General features: G+C 30.6%; 1 protein-coding gene across 1 annotated transcript; it reads left to right on the top strand.

Annotated features, from left to right (window-relative positions):
• Window positions 1–14,732: 14,732 nt before the first annotated feature.
• LOC124840511 (uncharacterized) lies at window positions 14,733–18,225 on the top strand. Its single transcript, XM_047316575.2, has 2 exons — window positions 14,733–15,533; window positions 17,817–18,225. The coding sequence occupies exons 1-2, from the start codon at window positions 15,121–15,123 to the stop codon at window positions 18,049–18,051; spliced, it is 648 nt and encodes a 215-aa protein (XP_047172531.1). The 5' UTR covers window positions 14,733–15,120; the 3' UTR covers window positions 18,052–18,225.
• The last annotated feature ends 2,866 nt before the right edge of the window (window positions 18,226–21,091 follow it).

Here is a 21,091-nt window from a genome sequence, read left to right as displayed (position 1 = left end):
CATCTAACCAAAATCGTTAGTAAACAGTATATTAGATGACCACACGACCATGGAAATAGGAGACAAAGAGGTCAGACGACCTCCACCAATAGGAATCCCTAAATATTGCTCCTAATCAATATTACTAGTAAGAATTACTTAACATAAAATGAACCATGATTGGGTCATAATTAGTATTCCACTAATCACAAACACATCTCGAAACCTATAAATAAAAGTCGAAGGTGAGAAGGTAGGTGATTGCAATTATTGCAAATTTAAGATTTTAGTGTGACTCCGATGGGATGGGATTAATTGCTAACTTGAACGTCGAAGTACATTTAAGAGATACATCCGGACGATTTGGAATTTGGACAAGGAAGAACTGTAAGAGTATTCAGAATGACCCAAACTAACTTGAAGGAAAGTGTGAAGAAGTGTTTATAGAAATCCTCGACCCAACATCCGAAACACCATATTTTATTATAGTAGAGATTCTACATTATTAAAAATAAAATCAATTTTTACCATTTAAATTATTTATAATGAGTTAAATATAACGTTATTTATTTAACTATATATTCCAACTTAGAACTTAAAAATAATGATGACATAAAAAAAATGTTAGTAATTGATGTTCGACAGCATAAAAATCAATGTAATAGTTACATATAAGTGTTCATCTAATTCAATCATTTCAACATATATTATATCGAAATATATATAACTTGTAAATTACATTAGATATTAATGAGTGTTTGATACAGCGAATGGAACAATAAATTTAATAAAAATCAAAATATAGATACTAAATTATAGTTCTGATTGAATATTAAAAATTAAATTTGAAGTCTAATTATAAAATTAATTTGTAAGATGAATATTATGAATTAATTTTATTCTAATTGATGTGAAAAATGGGAATGAAAGACGCAGAAGAGATAAATTGAAGAGAAATGAGAATAAAGAAAGTGGGAAGATGAATGAAAAGTTGTGCAGAGCATAAAGTTGCATATGATCTAAAAGTGCAGAAAGGTACAGGACACAAAACTGGAGGAGTGAACGAGCAGAATCAGAGTAATATATAATGTTCCGTCGAAGCTCCCAAAAGTCCTCTCACGAACATGAAATCATTTCTTCTCACCGCAATATTTTTATATAAGCGTTACATAATTTCCAATAATTGGCAAGTTTTTCTGTTATTTCAAAAATTGAATATACGATTTTGCAGTTTGTTTTTATAAAGGAAGAAAAAGAAAAAATGTTGTTAAAGAGAAATGTAATAAAATATTTTGGTACATTCTCCCCCACTTGCATTCTTCTCATAGCTAGGCAACTGTATTACTTTCTGTTGACGGTTGATACTATAATGTTGACTTGTTTTTGCATTCTTAAATTCTACTATACATGTTGTTTTAGTTTACATGAATAATTTAAGGTAAGTTACAGTGTTTACGATGATGAAAAGATATTTATTTAAAGGGTAATGATAGATATGATGAGAAAGAGAGGTTGTTGTTGGAGCACATGGGGTTCCACCTTGAAGAAACAGCAATGGCAGCATGCAGCAGCAGCAGCAGCTAGCACACACCTATAGAGGGCCAATATTGACAGTACTGTCATCCCACTAATGGTATTGTCGTGGCTACTCTTATGCAATATGCACTGCACAGTAGCTGGACCACGCCATTTATATATCATCATCATTCATCACCATCTTCTTTTATATCAATCCAATTTCTGCACACCCCTCAATGCATCCTATATATGCAACACTTCCTCCTCTCACCTTTTTTCCAACAACATTTCATAAATAATTAATAACTCTCTTTTCTCGCCATCTTTCATTACTCTTATATAATTATAAATTTCGATGTCTTCTTATGGATTCAAGGATCAACACCTACCTACCCTCCTTTCTTCTCTTTTATTTACCTTTAATACCTCAAACCTAGCTCTCTATATTTGATCACTCATCGGAATATATAATCAATACTGTGCATCACCTTTTATGGGGTTAATTATATAACTACCAACACAGAAATCTATATAGCCATTTCTTTTGTGGACAGTGAATGAACTTGAATAATGAATCTTAATGATCCACACCATTGTTGACTGTGTTGGATTTCTTATTGCTTCACAAGATCTTCATTTCTCTTATCGATCCACCTTCGTATCTTGTGGTGGTAGCTGTGTTTGGCCAAATTAGTAGTGCATATGGTGCGAGTTATGGTGTGAAACTCGGTTATCTGGTATGGATAATAACGTTCATTCAAAAGGGAAATTTCAGAAAGTGACATCATTAGTAGTGTGTGTATTTTGAAGGTGTTTCAAAAGTTTTCGGATGTTAAGAGTAAAGTTTTTCTTTTCACATGTGATAAAAGCATAGCATTGATTTGGTGGGTAAGAATTGGACTTGTATTTGACAAAGATGTCAAGTTTGGATTTCACTATCAAGACAAGAATTTTTCTGAGTAATTTGCAACAATTTTTGTGAGTGTTAATGATTTATATATGGACCCTTTGAGATGAATAAGATAAAACTCATGTCAATCCATTTTTCATAATTTCAAATAATATTGGACTTTTATTTTTGGACTTTTAATTCAACTTAACAAATCCATTCATATAATAAATTTTAATTTTTTAATTTGTTAGTTATTTATTTAGAATAAAGAAAAAAATTGTATATAGAAAACACAAGTTACACTAATAAACTAAGGATAGTAATATGGCTTAATCCGTCCTCTTTTGGTCCATCTGCATTTGATGAGTTAAAAATAAGTTGGATTGGCCTAATCTCCATAAAAAATTCAGTCAATTGCATAACATCTGGTCTACAAACTTGCGGATTAACCTGCATAAGATTTTTTATTTTTTAATTTTATTATTTAAATTAAAAAGTATAATACATTAAAGACTTTAAAAGAAATGTAATTTAAATGTGATTAATAAAATATTTGTTCAAAACCAAATAACAATTATACTTTCTAAATCTTAATTTTTTCTTAAGTTTTTTATTGAAATTATAGATATTATTAATAATAATAGTTAGATTATATGTACACATGAATGTGTTAATTAATAACTTTTATATTTATACACATTATTACAAATCACCTAATGAAATATTTTTCTTTCCATTTAATGTTAAAAACAATCTGTTTTTTTACAATTTAAATTAATACGGGCCATGTGGGCTTGCCCGTCCCGTTCTGTGTGGGCAATATTAAAAATTATCAGTATTATGTTTTTTTTTGAATCGTTAACAATTTGATATTTCGTCTCATTTGATTAAAACATTTTACTCCAATAAAGAAAATTAAAACATAATAAGATTAAATTGTTTTCTCAAACAAAATTCTTAAAAGATCAAATAATTAAAATAAAATTAATTTAAATATTTTAAAAGTTATAAAAGTTCCTGTCAAAATGTTAAAGAGTGTTTGATAATTTCGGGTAGCTAGACATGTATTTTTCATCTCTTTTTTCGGAGGACAGCCAGTGGGCTTTAATGTTTTCTTCCCCAATTTATCTATTTTATAAGACTTCCATTAAAAGTAATTTTATTAGATAAAAATTAATGAAATTAGATGTTGAAATTTTAGTTAATATTGCATTCAAAAGTATTCTCAAGTTATATGAAGCGGGTAGTTCACGATAATAAAGTTCGAACTCATCATATTTCTTAAACTAAATTTTGTCAATTTATTTGAGATGTATATCATGCAAACTCTATTTTGCTTGTATGACTAGTTAAATATACTTGTAAACATATATAAATAGATTAATGATATATTAATATTTTTATATTATTTATATTTCAATCAAGGTTTGGATATTGTAAGTTTCCTTAATAATTATATGAAAACTACGAGATATATATATCCAGAGTCATAAAATTTTGTAAAAAGGTCTGTAACATGGTTTTGGATTTATTAAACATTAATTTATTTTTCAAATGTATCAAGAAAGATTCTCATGAAACTAAAATTAGAAATATTACATTCTCATATATTTGATATAAAAGTTTTGCAAGCATATTCCATGAAATCATTAATTGCCAAAAATATAACTATTTATGTTTTTGTTACTTGTTGTTCTTACAGTAAAAGATAGGAATATTATACACTTTTAAGATGGTGGAAATGATTTTATTTAATAATTAACTTGTCGTTCATTCTTGACGACACTGAATATATATGCATTGAGTGTTATGATTTATGTATTTTTGTGGAAGAATTGAAAAACAAGCAGAGAGAAAAAGTTAGAGAAAAGGAAAAAAGAAAAGACTAATTGTGCGAGAGGGACATGAAAAATAGAGAGGGGTAAGTGAGAAGACAGTTTCACGTGAAGATTTTGATAAAGTTGAAGTGGTTGATTTTACCGTTTGCACGATAAAGGAAGACAAACTTAGTCCTCAAACTTTACGAATGATAGGAACATTTGAGAAGCATGTACGATGAGGGTGTTTGTTAGAGAAAATGAATTAAACTTTTTTAGAGGCCTATTAGTAGCCATGATCATGTGGAGAAGATTTATATGAGATGTAAAGAAAGAAAAGAAAAGATATGAAAAGGATCTAGACAGCTAAAATACCCGCTTAATGTGCCTATCCATGTGCATTTTTACTAGATTCCATTGCAAGCAAACAAATGCTTCTCTTTTGGGTGCCCATTAAAACCCTTCAAATCGCACAAAAACCATTTCCTTTAATCTTTTTTTTTTTATTTTTTTATTTAGGATTTTGATGCAAGAAACTTACTAGAAAAGGAACATGAAATCAAATACTAAGTTATGATTTATAATGTTGTTTATTAATGTAATGCGTTATATTAAGCATCTTTGACCAATGTAGACAAGTTGGATATTTGTTCAAAATATCCACCCACTGTGCATATATTTAGTCTGTGTTAAGTCATATGTATGATCATTCATATCATTGATAAAGTATATTTAATCATGCGTACATATAATGTCATAATTTTTATAATGCAGACTTCTGAACCAAGTATTATTATTATTATTATTATTATTATTATAGTTTGCTGTGTGTGAGTGGGAACATGGATTGGACCACAAACTTTGATTTAGTTAAAGAGGAAAAGAAAAATTTAGAGAATAAAATTGCTTTTCTTTGCGAAGACAGGGAATAAAATTGTAATATATATTGCTAGCCAACTTGTAGAGAATTTCCAATAATGGATAGCTGACCCATTGTCGGGTAAATTTTCTTTCGGGGTGTCTGGATTGTTATGGAATGGGGTCTACATCTCAATAAATATCATAATTTCCTCAAAAAACATTTTCGGATTATTCTGCATAATCTTCGTAAATATAATCAATTCATGAAATAAAAAGAAACAATCATGGAAAGAGAGTTTTTGTTGTTAATATAAGCACTTGTTCTCTTTTGCTTTCAAACCCTCTCCTTCAACCTTCAACCTTCAACCTTCAACCTTCAACCTTCAACCCTCAAACTCACACATACCCTTCCATGATCCATTCACTTTCCTTCACCACAAAATCCTTCAGAGACAGAAGCATAAAGTATATATCAAACACTCTCGAGAATCAACCAAGAAGGTGGACTTTGGTTACTGTAATCCACTGCAACTGGAGGAGGCATCCAAAGGGATCGCATTGATCCCAAATCTCAGATTTATCACTTTTTCCTTCTCTTCCTTCTTCAATGTTTGGGATCATGCTATCCCTTTGGATTCCTCCTTTGGTGGCTTCTACTGTTTCTCATGGTTTTGCTGGACAATTCCAATCACTGTTCTTGCCTTACAAACTGCATTCTGCATACGCAAGACAGTAATACAATTCATGTGTAAGTCCGTGTTATCAATCTTCTTAATGCTCTCTCGCACTCACCAACCCAATTTCTTTCACTTTTCTTTTCGCTTTTAACATATTTGACCGTGTCATGTGATTTATGTAGTGGATCTCATCTTGTGTCACACAACTTTCTTCCTGTATTATTGTTTTCTTCTCTTTTTCTTCTTCGTTCAATATATATGAAGTTAACTTTTTTTTTTCCAGAACCCAACACCCTTAAATTTAGCAAAACATAGTCTTAATGATTACCTTATTCATGCTTTCTCGGCATGGTTGAATAGATCCACTAATTCAGTCCAAGAGGGACTGGATCCCACCAAGGTAAATTATTCTTGAACCAGGTATATATTATCTCATTATTAATTAGGTCTTTCTGCTTTTCACCACACACACACACACACACATATATATATATACGTACACTTATAAATATATAATTATATATTTTACAGAAATAGTTTTCCGTGAATGTCAGTGTATATGCAGTACATTATTTCAGTCACTAGAATGAGGTCACCTTCCAAACATCTTACAAAATTACAACATGCAAGTTAAATGCTAACTTTTACTAATACGGAGACACATTTTTGCAATTGATGTACTAAGATTTATGAGTTACTGATATGAATTTAAGTGCGCTATAGAATTTTTGTGTTTCTGATATGTATGAAGAAGGTTGTTAAGATATTTTAAAGCCATAGACTAAGAGCAACTTTGACCAAAGAATTAAGGACATTTCGCAATATCTTTCATATCTGTGAGTAACTTTCTTGATTTTAATCAGAAACTTTTTCTATGGGTTCAGAAATAAATGGCAGGAAAAAGTTAGTCTCTCTCCAATGTCACAGATGCGCATATTCTCCCTCTCAATTACAAATTGGGGATGCCACTGTTGGTAGATAAAAAATTTAATTAAGTGCAATACACAGCAAAAATGGAAGCGTTCAAGCTAGTTAACCGGGTAGTTTGCTATCCATCCGTATGAATAAAACAGTGCTAACTATTAGCTATATGCATTCTAATCAGTCGGCCAAAAGTAATTTCTACCCCATTTGGAAGGTTTTTGAATTTCGATCATTACCTATATTCAACAAATCAATTTCACCTTTTGATAAAGCAACTTTTCCCCCTGCTGAACATGGTCATCTTATGCACAAAAGCTATCTGGGCAAACCTGGCACTCACAGTCATAGTTCACTGACCGACCACACTCGAGTTGTCATATGTTGACATGATATATTTTTTTTTGTGTTGCCATATGAGTGCTGGAACAGGCTTCGTTTGTGTCTCACACAGTCACAGTAGCTATGATAGCCTTATAATATTAAATTAGCTTTTCGTTAAAAAATGCAAACAGTGCAGGAAAACCCCACTGAAATCTTGGTAAACTAGAGCCGAATATAAAACTACACATACAGTAGCCAATTGAAGCAGCATCCGAGAGTCTAAAACCACTGAGCTTGAGTCAATTGCACTCGAAAAACACATGGTTTTATGAACTTTAATTAGAATCGAAGGCAGTGAGAGTTGTTATTGAGGCAATTCTGCATATTGCTTTGAGACTCACACCGAGTGTTCCATAGGAAATGGAATCATACACGTGCCAACATTGCAATAAATCTTTAGAGGGTATTTTATTTTGATGGTTTTACGTGCTTAGAGGTTATTCTTAGCACATGAGTTGTAAATTTTAGCCCACACTTTGGTGAGGATCGCTTTTATCACATGGTTGGAACCCCTAGCCACCGTCTCTCCTGTTAAAGAATGAGCTGTTAAATCTCTTTATCAATTTTGCTGAAAGGACAAAAGATTAATTCTACACTAAACTATTAATGTAGGAGAGGGCCACTAAGGAACACAGTACACACACTTCTGAAGGATGGCCCTCTTGTTTCACTGTCTATTCTGTCTATTTCTTCTAAACAACAATGCTATTTACACAGTTCTACACATATTTCATTTCAATTTCATAAATAATATAGTTTTTGCCAGCTTTTAAATATGTAGTTTAACTGTTTGGACTCTTGTCCTCATCGATTTGATTGTTATGCGTGGTAATACTTTTTCCTTTAATCATTTTCCACAGGCTCGCAATAAAGTAAATCATAAACTATCTGTATAGCAGATCATAGATAATCACGTCTTGCCGTTGCTAACCATTGTATTAAGAAGACTAAGCAAATATTTTATCTATATGCATATGTGAGATGTCAGTGAACTTCTTGCCATAGAATTTATTCTAACAAATTTATTTTGTTTGTTGAGTTGATTGTTATGTCTCTTCTCAGATTATTTAAAAATATCTAATTCGACACTATATAACTTAAGATGAAAGATAGTTGGAAGTGACTAAAAAGATATATATTAATGCAAATTTTATTTTAAAAATTAATTTTATAACATTGAAGTAGACTTAAAATTAATATGTTAACATTTTTGAACTCGAAATTTTGAAGATTTTGACTTAATAATTTAAGGAGGGAGGTGAAGAAGTGTGAGTGTAACGTAAGAGGAAGAATAGGTGAGTGATGAATATTGTAAGAAGGAGGGGTGGGTGGGGTTAAATTGTGAAAGGAAATGACGTTGAAATGAAATTGAAGAGGAAATGGGGTCCTAGGTGAAGTAGAATTTTTGGACAAAAGAGTGTACAAATTGTCTACAAGTGTGAGTATGTAGTTGCCATGTCCCCTTCTTGGACTACACAGGATTTATGAAGAAGACATGAGGTGGGAAAAAATAAATAATAAATAAATAAATAAATAAATAAATAAATAAATAAAAATGTGAATATTTTTGTTGAATGATTTTACGTAGTGTTTAAGTGTTGAAGTTAAGTTGGGTGAGTGTGCGTGGCAGGGATAGTGGCCCCGTAAGGTCCTTCTCATGTCTCCAAATTTCAACCCCTTTCCTCAATTTCTTCTCATTCTTTTCTACCGCACTTTCTCACTCTTATCTTCCAACCTTCATTTTCGGATCTTATCATTTTTTTAATTCAGATTTTGTTGATATTATGTCTCTAAGTGAATTTCTTTTTTAAAAATCCATCAGTTTCTCAATTATTTTAAATAAAAAAATACTTAAAAGTGAAAACAAGTTGATTACATATTTAAGTTGCATTTATATATTAGAATGTAGTCATATGTCTAATTATCGTGAAATTTGTAATATATTTTTTTTACATTAAGAAATTAACATTTTAACATTATAAAATAAATTTATAAAATAAAATTTACATCTTATTTATATATAACACAATTTAATTTAATTTTTAATTGAAATGATATTTTTAAGTGTGGCAAATAAAGAAATATTTAAGGTATGTTCTAATTAAAATATGATCTCTCGATATAGGTGAAACAGTGAAGATATATAATGCATCAATTTACCTTTAATTTAAAATTTTTTTAAGATATATATTTTATAACATAAAATAATAAAGAGTTTTATATTTGCAAAAAAAATATATGATAAAATAGTAAATACTCGAGTTAACTAATATCACTCGGACTTGAAAGTCGAGTTTGAGTTTTTTTACTTGTTTATGAACTTTTCAAGACGAAAATATATTATGGATTCTCCCATTCTATGCATTACTTGCAGAAGTTGAGAAATAAAAAATATATATTTTGACATAATAAGTTTTTGACTATGAATTTGATATAAATATTATTTATTTTGGTTTTAATTATGGTGCATGGAGTGGAGACTTTAATTTCGATATTGTACATGAACTGTGAAATAAAACAAAATATGTATTGGTTGGTAGTAGTGAAGTGGGGAACAACTAATGCACGATTGAATGAAATGGTTGGTTTCAGAACCCCACCAAGAATAAAGTGTCTCATAAAATTTCATGTTCTTTATTATTCCTTTTATTTTTCTATCATTTTTCTTTTATTCATTTTTGTTCTAGGATATGGTGTTCATTATTATCAACTCATAATCATTCTTAAATGCTGCTAATTAATTTTATTTAGGAGAAAATCAACATTCAAATAAATCAAAAAAAGAAACGAGATCCACTATCAGTTGTTTGAAGTTTTCTTTTCAATAATTTATAAATAAAAAAATAGAGCGAGAATAATAAGGTGATAGTACAAAAAAAATGAAACATTTTAAAACAGCCATCTGCATCTGTACTACATGACAGTGCATTGCATTCACAATTAATGTCCAACAAATTAATTAAATACGCTGGCTCAAAATATTTAATCTTTTACCATTTTTCTTTTAATATTTGGGCTGTTATGGCTCAATAACAAGGTTCTGTTGGACTGTTTCTTTCTGCACCTTTTTTCTTCTTTTTTCACCCCATAGATGTGATGAAATGACAAATTTATTCTTTCTTCTTCTGTTTTTAGTCTTTGTATCAGGAGAAAGGAGAAGATCCACGTACACGAAGAGAAAAGAAGAAGAATATTTTTTAATTACTTAGAATTTTTTATTTATTTTGTCAGTAATTTTTTATTGTTGATAATTATTTTAGTTTAGAAATAGTTAAATTTTAAAAAGAATGTCAAACAAAAACAATAGTTAAATTAAAAAAATACAATTAGTTAAAGGATAAAATAAATGAGATAAATATTTTACGTTAATATTAAAGGATAAAACTAAAAAAAATTATGTATGTACACAAAAAGAGTGAATAACCTTTATATATAATGGCATAGTTACCACGTTACGCAGTCTAGAAAATATTTTTGAATTCAAAATACTAGATTTTGAAATGTAACTTTTGTAATTTATTACGATTCAACTGTTAAAAAAATACTTTCTAGAATATATCTTTTAAATATATTTTAAATATAGCTTAGAATGTATATTTTTTAATTGCCTTAATACCTATTTTGCTTTCTATATTTGTCATTTTTCTTTCGAGCTTTTTCGATGTTTTAAGAAATTTCATTCTTTGTAAAATTTATTCAATTTAATTCGTTTTTGAAGGAGTCTAAATCGCTTACAGTGTAGAGTCTACGTAAGAAAAACGGAATGAACTATCGCAATAGAGCTCATAATGGCTGACTCATACCATAATCTCGCCATGTCATCATCATATTCCCCAAATCAAAAACCTTAACTTTCTTTAATCTTCTTTCCATCACCGCATTACCATGCACCACACTCAAGCCACCATCTTCTCCACGTCGCTGGACCACAGTGAGCTTCGTCATTCCAAGCCACTACAAATCAACCACGAAACCCAATCTGCAAAAGAAACCCTCCGCTGCAGCGAATCAAACCCAAACCACGAGCCCAAATCGTTATGCACCACTGCACCTGCATCTCCCTCCTCACACAACCAGTGTGAGAACCACCATCAACATCTCACCATCTTGATCTTCTCCATCACGAACCAAAGCACTTCACCTTCACGAGAACTTGCAAAGTGAAACCTAAAAAATCACATAACCAATGCATTGAACATGTAGGAAACCCAAAATTTTCAAATCTCCTTCGAACATCAACCATAATTCGCGCAACGATCAAGAACCTTTTTAAACCAGAACCCTAACCCATGCAAATTGCGTCTAACCCCTAAATCAAAACAGAGATCCTCTATCGTCGTGCAACCTTCATCATCTTCCTCGCACACTATCATCAACACAAATCGCAAAAACTCAATTTGCGATGAACCATCAAATCGCGAAATCGTGTCTCCTCCATGGAAACCTACAAAATTCCAAATCGCGCCACCATTGAACTCGTTCAACCTCCAATGATGACGCATTTTTCTTTAAATCACAAAAACCTACATAAATCATAATCAACAACAAACCATCACCGGACTTTTTTGTCTCCACCACTGACTTCGCGACAATCAGACCAAAAATCTTCAGAAAACCCAAAAAGCAGTTCAGATCCTCGCGCCAACCACCATCTCTTTTGCAACGCCATCATGAATCGAATGTGTAAAATGCGAAAACTAATTCGCACCCAATTCGGACCAGAAGTCAGCCACCATCCCACTAAATCACGAGCTAGTCACATTGAGCTCTATTGTGTGACAACTTATTCTGTTTTTCTTACGTGGACTCTACGTCATTAGCGATTTAGATATTGTTAGCGAAAATGACCAAATTGAACAAATTTTATTAAAAAAAATGACCATTTTGAATATAAAAAAAAAGACTCGATGATCACTTTGAAAAAAATTAAAAAATGTTGAAAGTTCCACATCGACTAGATAAGGTCAATTCATAGTTTATAAGTGGGTGCAAACCTCACCCTACAAGTGGGAATATTGTTCCACCCGCTATCGGGCTGCTATTGTAATGTGATTACCTAACTCAACCCTTTCACGCCGCGTGATAGTAGAAATTGGGTGGTCTGATAATAGAAAGTGGGTTTTTAAGTCTAACTCAACCCCACAAAATCAACTTGTAAGGTGAGATTTGCACCTCACTTATAAACTATGAATTAACCTTATCTATAGTCGATGTTGGACTTCCAACATAATAACAAATATAATATGATTATAACGTATGCATATTTTCATAAATTATGTAATCATACTTTTTGTAGGAATTATATGCATTTTTATTTACATGATATTACATCTTTAAAACTTTCTTCGAACATATATGTATATATGAGTTAAATTTATTATAAATATTATTAACACAACAACTTTTGATTAACTTACTGAATACGTGTTTGGTTGTCGAAATTAATTAAGTAATATTTTTTTCTTACATTTTTACTAGAGCCAGGAGAATACTAGATAGACATTTGCTATATAATTATTTAAATAAGGAAATCAGCCATGGACTTTTTGTATTTGAAAACGAAAATAAATACAACATTTTATATAATAAAAAGATAGAAATTCAAATAAGAATTTTAGATTTTTGTAATAAAAAAGTTAGAAATTAGATTTACATATTTAGTGAAAATGAAAAGGTTGACTGACATATAAGAAAAAAAAATTACAAACATTAATTTTAATTTTTAGGTTTTATGTTGAAAATGATATCATATCCAATTATATGCGAAACTCGAACCTTCCTAAAAGGTGTTTACGTGTCTGAAAACAAATATGTAACATTGAGGTGGGAAAATAGAAATCTAAATTTGCAACATGACTTTGGAAGAATGACCATAATTAATTAATTAAAAAATCATTATTAATTATAAACCTAAAACATGATCAACACACGTAAAATCTACTAAACAAACATATTTTTTATTTATTTATTTTCACTATCTAGTTTAATTCAATTAGTTAAGAATACATTTTTCGTTTATTTCTCTTTTCTTTTTTCTTTTTCACTTTTTTACTATCTACTATAAAGAGAAGGACATTATATACAAAGAAATGGGTTGGTTGGACTTGATAAGGGAAGGGCGAGCCCAATGGCAAGAATTTTTATTTAGTTTTAGAACTAACTTTTTGAGAGCAGTCTATTAAGCAAATTTAAGCTGGGCCTCTAGAGAAAGAGGAATAAACTTAGATTTTATTTTATTTTTTAATAAAATCACGGAAAACTCTTAGAATATTATATCGAAAAGCATTGGTTAAAAAGAAATATAAAGTCCCTCCATCTGGAAAGCTTGTGCTGAATTGTGTCTGGCCATGTTGTAGGGTTTGGTGGTAAAGTATCTGAATGTGTAAGGTTGATGTAGCCATCAAGACCTGCACTGTTTGCTACTTTGCTTGGATGCATTGAGGTTTTCTTTTTCCTTTTTCTGTCTTCTTTTTCAGCTGTTGATACCAGTTCTGTCTCATAATGCAAACAGACAATGGATGCTAAAACCTATGTCTTGGAATATGGTATTTGCTTCCTCTATGATTGAGTTTAACAAAAATTACACGGTAAAATATAAAGTCAAGAATTAATATTACAAAAAGTTATTTCTATTAATGAACTTTTTTTCTCTTTATCTAACTCATATATATCTTCCTACTAAATTTCTTACAGAATCTGCACTTACAGATATTTTTATATCCAGCATGGCCTATCAATCATCTTTATCACCGAATATTGGCACATGTTGTTGCTTCTGCCACTCTAAGCATGCGGCAGTGGAAACATGGAAACTACTTCAGAATTTTACAACAAAATAGTATATAAATGAATGCCGGTCTAAAAAAATTACAGCAATTATATAACTTCTATTTTTATATTAAATATTTATATTTGAAAATAACTATTAGTTCATTATAAAAAATTAAAAGTGATATGATATAAAACATGAAGTACAACTGGGCTGCAAACTTTGTGATGTGTTATGATCCATTCATCAATTGTAGATGTTTAGAAAAAAATTACTTTGATCTTGTTTTTGTTTTCTTGAATTATAATTTTCAAAATAAGAAATTCTCAGAAAAATAGACTGAATCTATTTGTTTGAATTTAAATATTAAAGTCATTTTACACATGAGGATAGAAATTTTGTGATCCGTTAAGAAGTATAAAAACCAAAAATAGATTTTTCACACTTGTTGAAGTTTAAGAGAATGAGAAAGACATAAAAGACAAGATATGAAGAAAGAGAAAAGTGAAAGCGGTGAATGGGAAAGAGGACAAAGAATTTTGTGCTTTTCACAGTTTTATCTGTGATAAGCAGCGGCAAAAGAAAGAGCTTTTTTAGGTGTCTTCTCTATCTGTCAATCATAACCTCTCACTCTTCCAATTCATTCTCTTCTCTTTTCGTTTTCCTTTCCCTTTTCATTCTTTCTTGCATTCTCTCCTCAGTTGCACTCATCATCATTTGCAGCCCACAGTGAAAAACCACACTGGTTTCTCACCATACTTCATAAGGGAAAAAGAAGTATGGGCCCCACTTATCCAACAACTCATCACACCATGTCACTTCACCGTGAGTGACCTGTGTTCAACAATCTCTCTTGTTTTAAGGTTTCTTTTGCTTGTTATAATGGTAACGACATGGTATAGACACACAAAATAATAATAATCAGACATATTAAAAACTGTGTATGCTTTGGGTCTTTGAGATGAGAGACACTGTTAGATTTCCAAGACCTCTCTTTTTTTACACACAAACAAACAAAACAATAGGGAATTTTTATTTTTTTGCTATATTTCTCCCATCAGATCACTGCATAATCATAATGCTGTTTCTCTTATATCATCTCTTCTGATCCATTTCTCTCTCTCTCAAAGGTCCTCCTGTGTCAGGGTCTCAGAAGAGAGAGATCACATACCTTGCACACAAGTCACACAACTCGTGCTGGGCTTCAGAAAGACTGAAACTTTCTCCCTAAAAACTTGTGGGTATTAATGATCTTTGCCTCACTGGGTCATTACATGAAGATTCTCAACTTGGGTGCTCAAAATGTTGGTCACTACTGAGGACAAGTCTCATGTTGTCGTTGACATACACAGTGATGGCTGTTGTCAACGGAGCTCGGCCACCGATGAGGGGTGTTCTGACGCCACCGACCGGTCGCATGAGGAGCAAAGGTCTTCCCATGATCCTGGCTCTGAGATAGTAGGAGTGTGTGAGAAGGAGAGAAGATCCTCTGCTTCAGAGTGTTCGGTGGAGGTGGATCTGGAGGAGGATTCAGTCCCCGAAGTTAAGGTGCATTTGGATAAAGTGGAGAGGGATTGTAGGATTTGCCATCTCAGCATGGATATGACCAACCATGAATCTGGTACTCCCATTGAGCTGGGATGCTCTTGCAAGGATGATTTGGCTGCTGCTCACAAGCAGTGTGCTGAGGCTTGGTTCAAGATCAAGGGCAACAAGTAAGTACACTTTTATGTCTTTGGAATGGCTTGGTTCCTGGAAAGTATTGTGATATTGTAAGATTGATCAACACACCACTTTTAAGTTCTTGGAGTTTTTCTTTTGGACTGAAGTTATGAACAAGGTACCTGGTGGTCTTGCTGTAGTTTGAGATATGGATAATCTATTCTTTTCCCCAAATCTGGTGCTTTGAGTTGACTTGTCTGTTTTGTTGCTTCTTGCCCTATAGCAATTTACCCTGTGCTTATAATACCAAGAGAATTTGGGATAATAATGCAGGTTCTTCTTTTGCTGTAAGAAGGTCATTGTGTCAGCTAAATTAGGCCACATGGTTTAGGTAAATATTAAATGCTTAAAGAAAAATGTTGGAAGGGGAGATGAAAGTATCATATTTGCAGATTGGACTGTCCAAGCATGTTTGATTTGCTTATGTACCTCTGTATCCAGTTGATTGTGAATAAATTGAATTTCAAAAGTATGCTTGAGAGAGTGAGGTTTTGGAGGATAACAATAAATATTTTCTCATTTTGGTAATTTTTAAATAAAGAAATGTTATGATATTCTAACCTTTTGTTTATTTGAATGAACAATATAGAACTTTTAATTAAAAAACAACAAATTTTTTAAACCTCACTTGTTGAATGTTTGAAAGCTTTATTTATTTATTTATTTTTTAAAAACTAATCTTGCCTTCAATGCTTTGTTACTTTTAACTAGACACCATGTATGGTCCATAAGTAAAAGTCTACGTGATATGAGAAATTTCATGTAAAAGAAGGATTTTGTAAAAACAGTACATTTATGGAGGTGGGTGTAGTTTCCCAATCAAGAGTGTTAACCTGAGAGATTAGTATAACCATCTCTTTATTCATTGATCTGACCCTCGCATTAAATATTCATTCCTTTATCTTTCTTTCAAAGAAATCATGATCAAGTGTATATTATTCAAGAGGACTTTTGTGACCCATTGACACCTGAATTTCATGAAGTAATAATCACCTATTCTTGACAAGCTCTTCTAATTTTCAAAGTCAAAAATCTCCTAAAGGTTAGTCAAATGGTGGGTGTGCCAAGAGAAAGATAATTTAAGAAGTTAAAAATATAGTTCTATGGGTTTCTTGGATGAGTAAGAGGAAAGTTGAAATTTCGGGAATGAAAATCAGAGTGAAGAGTGGGTATGCATGATGTAGAAACAGTTCAGGTTGATTTCAGTTTGAAGTTTGGAAAGTAATTCCGTGAGTTGCATATAAAGAATTTCAATAAGCTAAATAAAGAAAAAGAAAATTGTTGCCTCCAATATATAGTCAAATTATACTCGTTACAGATCAGATTTGATCTGGCTTTCCATACTTAGCAGCACTAGATAAGTTAAACTGCTGCAAGTGTGAAACTTACTTCTATGACATTTTTGCTCTTGTTTATACTTCATTTACCTATTTTTGCTTCTATTTATTGAATTTGCTCTGTAGTTGTGACATTCTAGGGATCCTGAAAGTTACTAACTTTAAGTGGGTCATTGTTAGTTTGTAGTATTTGTAGGGTGGCCAAGTGCCATGCATAGATCGGATCATTGAAAAAAGTATTTTTGTAAAAAAATGGCCTACTTCGAGTTTTGATGTATTTTTTTATCATTGAAATTGTAAAAGTTTCTACTTTGTAAAATTTTACTTTAACAACATTTAAAGGCTAAAGCATATGAGTTTCTTTATGTCTGCATTGGGTTAAAGTGCTGAAATCCTAGAGAGAAGCCAAAAAATGAATAAATCTAATGGTTAACACGTAGGAAGCTAAATGAAATTTGCTGTCCCATTTGAGATGATATTTTCTTCTTTTTACTGTTCTATTTTCAGAAAGAAATATGCTGTTTTACTAGTGGGACTGCAAAACACCAAGCCATAAGAGAAAATCAGAGACTTTAATTCATATAAAAGAAACAAGATGACCATTCGGGATTGTTTTCTTGACAGCCTTGTGTGAAAACATAAAAGCAGAAACAGAAAACGACACTATCCAATCATTGTTTCTCTCACGATAACTTTCTCGTGCTTTTACCTTCTAAAACACCTATGGTATAGTATATAGTAGAAAAAAGCATATTTGATGATCCGAATGTAGTATTTACAGTGCTCTGCCCATCGTAGAGTTATAAAAATTATGGCAACATGATATCAAAACATGCACACTTGTGCAGTAAGTTTACTTCAATCGAGTGCACCAATGTTACACTTTTACATGTAATAGACTTGAAGTTGTACTGAGTATTTGATCTGTATGATTAACAGAACATGTGAAATCTGTGGATCAATTGCACGCAATGTAGCTGGAGCTATTGAAATTCAAATGACAGAACAATGGAATGAGGGAAATGATGGTTCGACGGCAGCACAATCTGGAACCGCAGGAGCCACAGAAAATAGAAATTTCTGGCAGGGTCATCGTTTTTTGAACTTCCTGCTAGCATGTATGGTGTTTGCCTTTGTGATATCATGGCTCTTTCACTTTAATGTACCCTCTTGAATTCCTGTTTAACTTGAGGATGAAGCAGGTTAAGATGATGGAGGGTTATTAGACCCTCTTCAATTCCTCTTAACACAGGTATCAAACTCAATACCTGTGTCTGCATACTTCATGGATCTTTATGCTCATTTTCTCAATCAAATTTATATAAAATGCTCGTTGCCTATCTTAGAACTTTCAAAGTTAAACTCTTGTCATTTCTATCAAACTTATTCCTAATTCATACTTCCTCCAATGGTGATCCACTTTCTTGGTTAAGCAAAAAAGAACATGCTTATATCAATTGACCTTTTAATGTGTTTATGAATCTAATTATGAACTTGATTTTGTAAGGATAAATTGGTATAAGTGTTATTCTTTTAACTATTTAAAAAATAGTTATGAGCTATGCTTCAGTTCTTGTACAACTTAGTTGCAAATTATTAAATTTAAGACAGGTTAATGTTCGATTTGTTTTATGCTAAAACAAATATTTTTCCAATTTTTTTTTTAAATGCGTGTTTAACTTTTTTTTTCTGATTATATTGAACTACTATATTGAACTACTATTATTTTTCCTAATATTTAGGAAAAAAACAATAGATAATGAATGAGATGAGTGTTGTAAGATCTTGGTCATTTCTTAGAAGTACACTCTCCTTAGCATGCATCAAATTGCTTATAGGCAACTAAAGTAAATTCAACCAAATTTAGATTATAGTAGGGACAAGAATTGTTCCTCGAATGAAAAAATTGTGCATTAATAATTATGTTTAGCATTGATAAAGACTTAGAAAGAAGGGAAAATTAGATTTTGATTGAGACTTTATCCTCCAAGATTCGTACAATGATTTTATTCTCATCTTAATTAGTAGGACTAAGAAAGGAACATTGGTGAACAATGAATTTTTAAAAGGTGAGATTCGATACATTGAATAGAAAATTTTATTTCAATAATAGTGTATAATGATGTCTTGAATGATTGTTGCATTAATATTGTATCACTAATCATTTCATGATATAATGTTTTATTTCCTCTAGTGCTCCAAATATCATTATAAAGTTTTTTAGCATATTCAACAAAAGTATTGTTTTAATATTAATTTAAATATGTTCCTAATCCCAACAAAAACATTTTAGCTTTAAATTTATGACATTTTCAACATTTACTCTTTTACCTTTTATTGTTAGTGTCGTTAGTTTACTCCCCAAAATAAAAAAGGTTAATTAGTATAATTAAAGTAATAAATATTTTTTTCAAATCAAATTTTGTATATTTTTAAGCACATAATTTAATATTATGCTTATTATTTAATACAAATAATATATATATATATATATATATATATATATTCATTCAAGAATTTACTTTTGAAATGGTGTTTTTATTTAAAATAGTAGTATTTTATGTATAACTTATGATTTATTTTCTATATATTAGTTTTGTATCCCAACATTGAATCATAATAAAATAATTGTTACAATATATCATTGATTAGGATTTTATCTCTATAATAAAAGAAATAATAATAATTTTGTCCAATAATTAGTGGGTTAAGAGAGAATTGTGTAAAGTATAATAAATTTTAACTTATAAATTAAGTTAAATTATTAGACATATGAAAATAAATACCTAATAAATGATTTAAAACCTTTTTTTTTGTCCCATCAAAGTTTCAATCTTCCAACTTCAAATTTATTAGATTAATACAACTAGAATTAATATAATTATATATTTAAATATTGTTCTTTTCTAAAATTTAACATTTATTAAAAGTAAGTTTATAAATTTTTATGATAACTATTTTAAATACTATACTTATTATAAATTGTTGTTGGAAAAAATTATAGCAATAATTGATAATAATAATAATAATAATAATAATAATAATAATAATAATAATAATAATAATAAAGTCTTAAGGTTTTTCTTATCTTAAATATAGGAATTATAAATTTACACATATAAGGTGTAATGAGAAAGAAATTAGGTTTAGGAGAAAAAAAGAAGATAAGAATGAAATGATAGAGTGTATGACATAAAGGTGTGTTGAAGCAGCATAATTAGAATGCTATCATTAATAGTAATAAATTGGAAAGAAATTTGTTGAGTGAATGCACGAGTTGCTGCCACTAACTCGCCGCAATTAACGCTCATTCATTTCTCACCTCACTCACTACTACACTTCTCAACTTCTTTTTTATTATTTTTCCTTTCATCATTCTATTATGCTATTGTGAAATTCTACCACTATCAATATTTTTCAATATATGAGAAAAATATATATTTCATTCATATATATATATATATATATATATATATATATATATATATATATATATATATGGGGTTTGCTAACGCGCGTACGCCTGTTTTTCAGTTGGTACATTTTAGCAATGTGTACCGGATTTTAGTAGACAAAAATACCCTTATATATCATGGATTCTAAGTTTTAAGGTTAAGGGTATTTTAATAATTTTCATTCTCAAAACTTAAAAAAAAAAAAAAAAGAAACCCCCAAACCCTTGCTCACCTCTCTCATTCCTCTCAATCCTTTCTCTTTCATCTCTCTCACTCCAACCTTTTCTCTGTCATCCCTACTGTAGTCCCAATTGAAAATATCAGAAACACTTGCCTTTAAACAATTTGTCTTTGTAAAGAGTTGAGTCATTGACATATTCACCTTCAGGCAAAGGTTCATTCAAGATCTCTTCAATTTCACCATCTTCACTAATTTCTCTAATTTCATCATCTGCATATGTTGAATCATCATCTCTAAAAAAAAACCCTCCAGGCCAATTACCAATTCTTTCGGATGTCAATTATGCTTGTGAAAATTAGATAAAATTATATACGACAAAAATTATAAAATGAAAACTCATTATAAAGTCATTTTTTGTAAGAAATTGTTTAACAACGAGCGTTTCTGATTTTTTCCAGGCCAATTACCAATTCCTCTGATGTCATTATGCTTGTGAAAATTAGATAAGACAAAAATTATAAAATAAAAACTCATTATAAAATCATTTTTTGTAAGAAATTGTTTAACAAGTATTTCTG

Source organism: Vigna umbellata, chromosome 1 (genome assembly GCF_029865625.1).
Source record: "Vigna umbellata cultivar VRB3 chromosome 1, Vumbellata_1.0, whole genome shotgun sequence".
NCBI classification, from domain to species: domain Eukaryota; kingdom Viridiplantae; phylum Streptophyta; class Magnoliopsida; order Fabales; family Fabaceae; genus Vigna; species Vigna umbellata.
This window is presented reverse-complemented; position numbering and strand designations above follow the sequence as displayed.

Coding starts and splice junctions, on each gene's coding strand:
- LOC124840511 (XM_047316575.2), top strand. CDS start 15,121: ATGTTGGTCACTACTGAGGACAAGTCTCATGTTGTCGTTGACATACAC. Junction 15,534..17,816: donor TTCAAGATCAAGGGCAACAA/GTAAGTACACTT, acceptor TATGATTAACAG/AACATGTGAAATCTGTGGAT.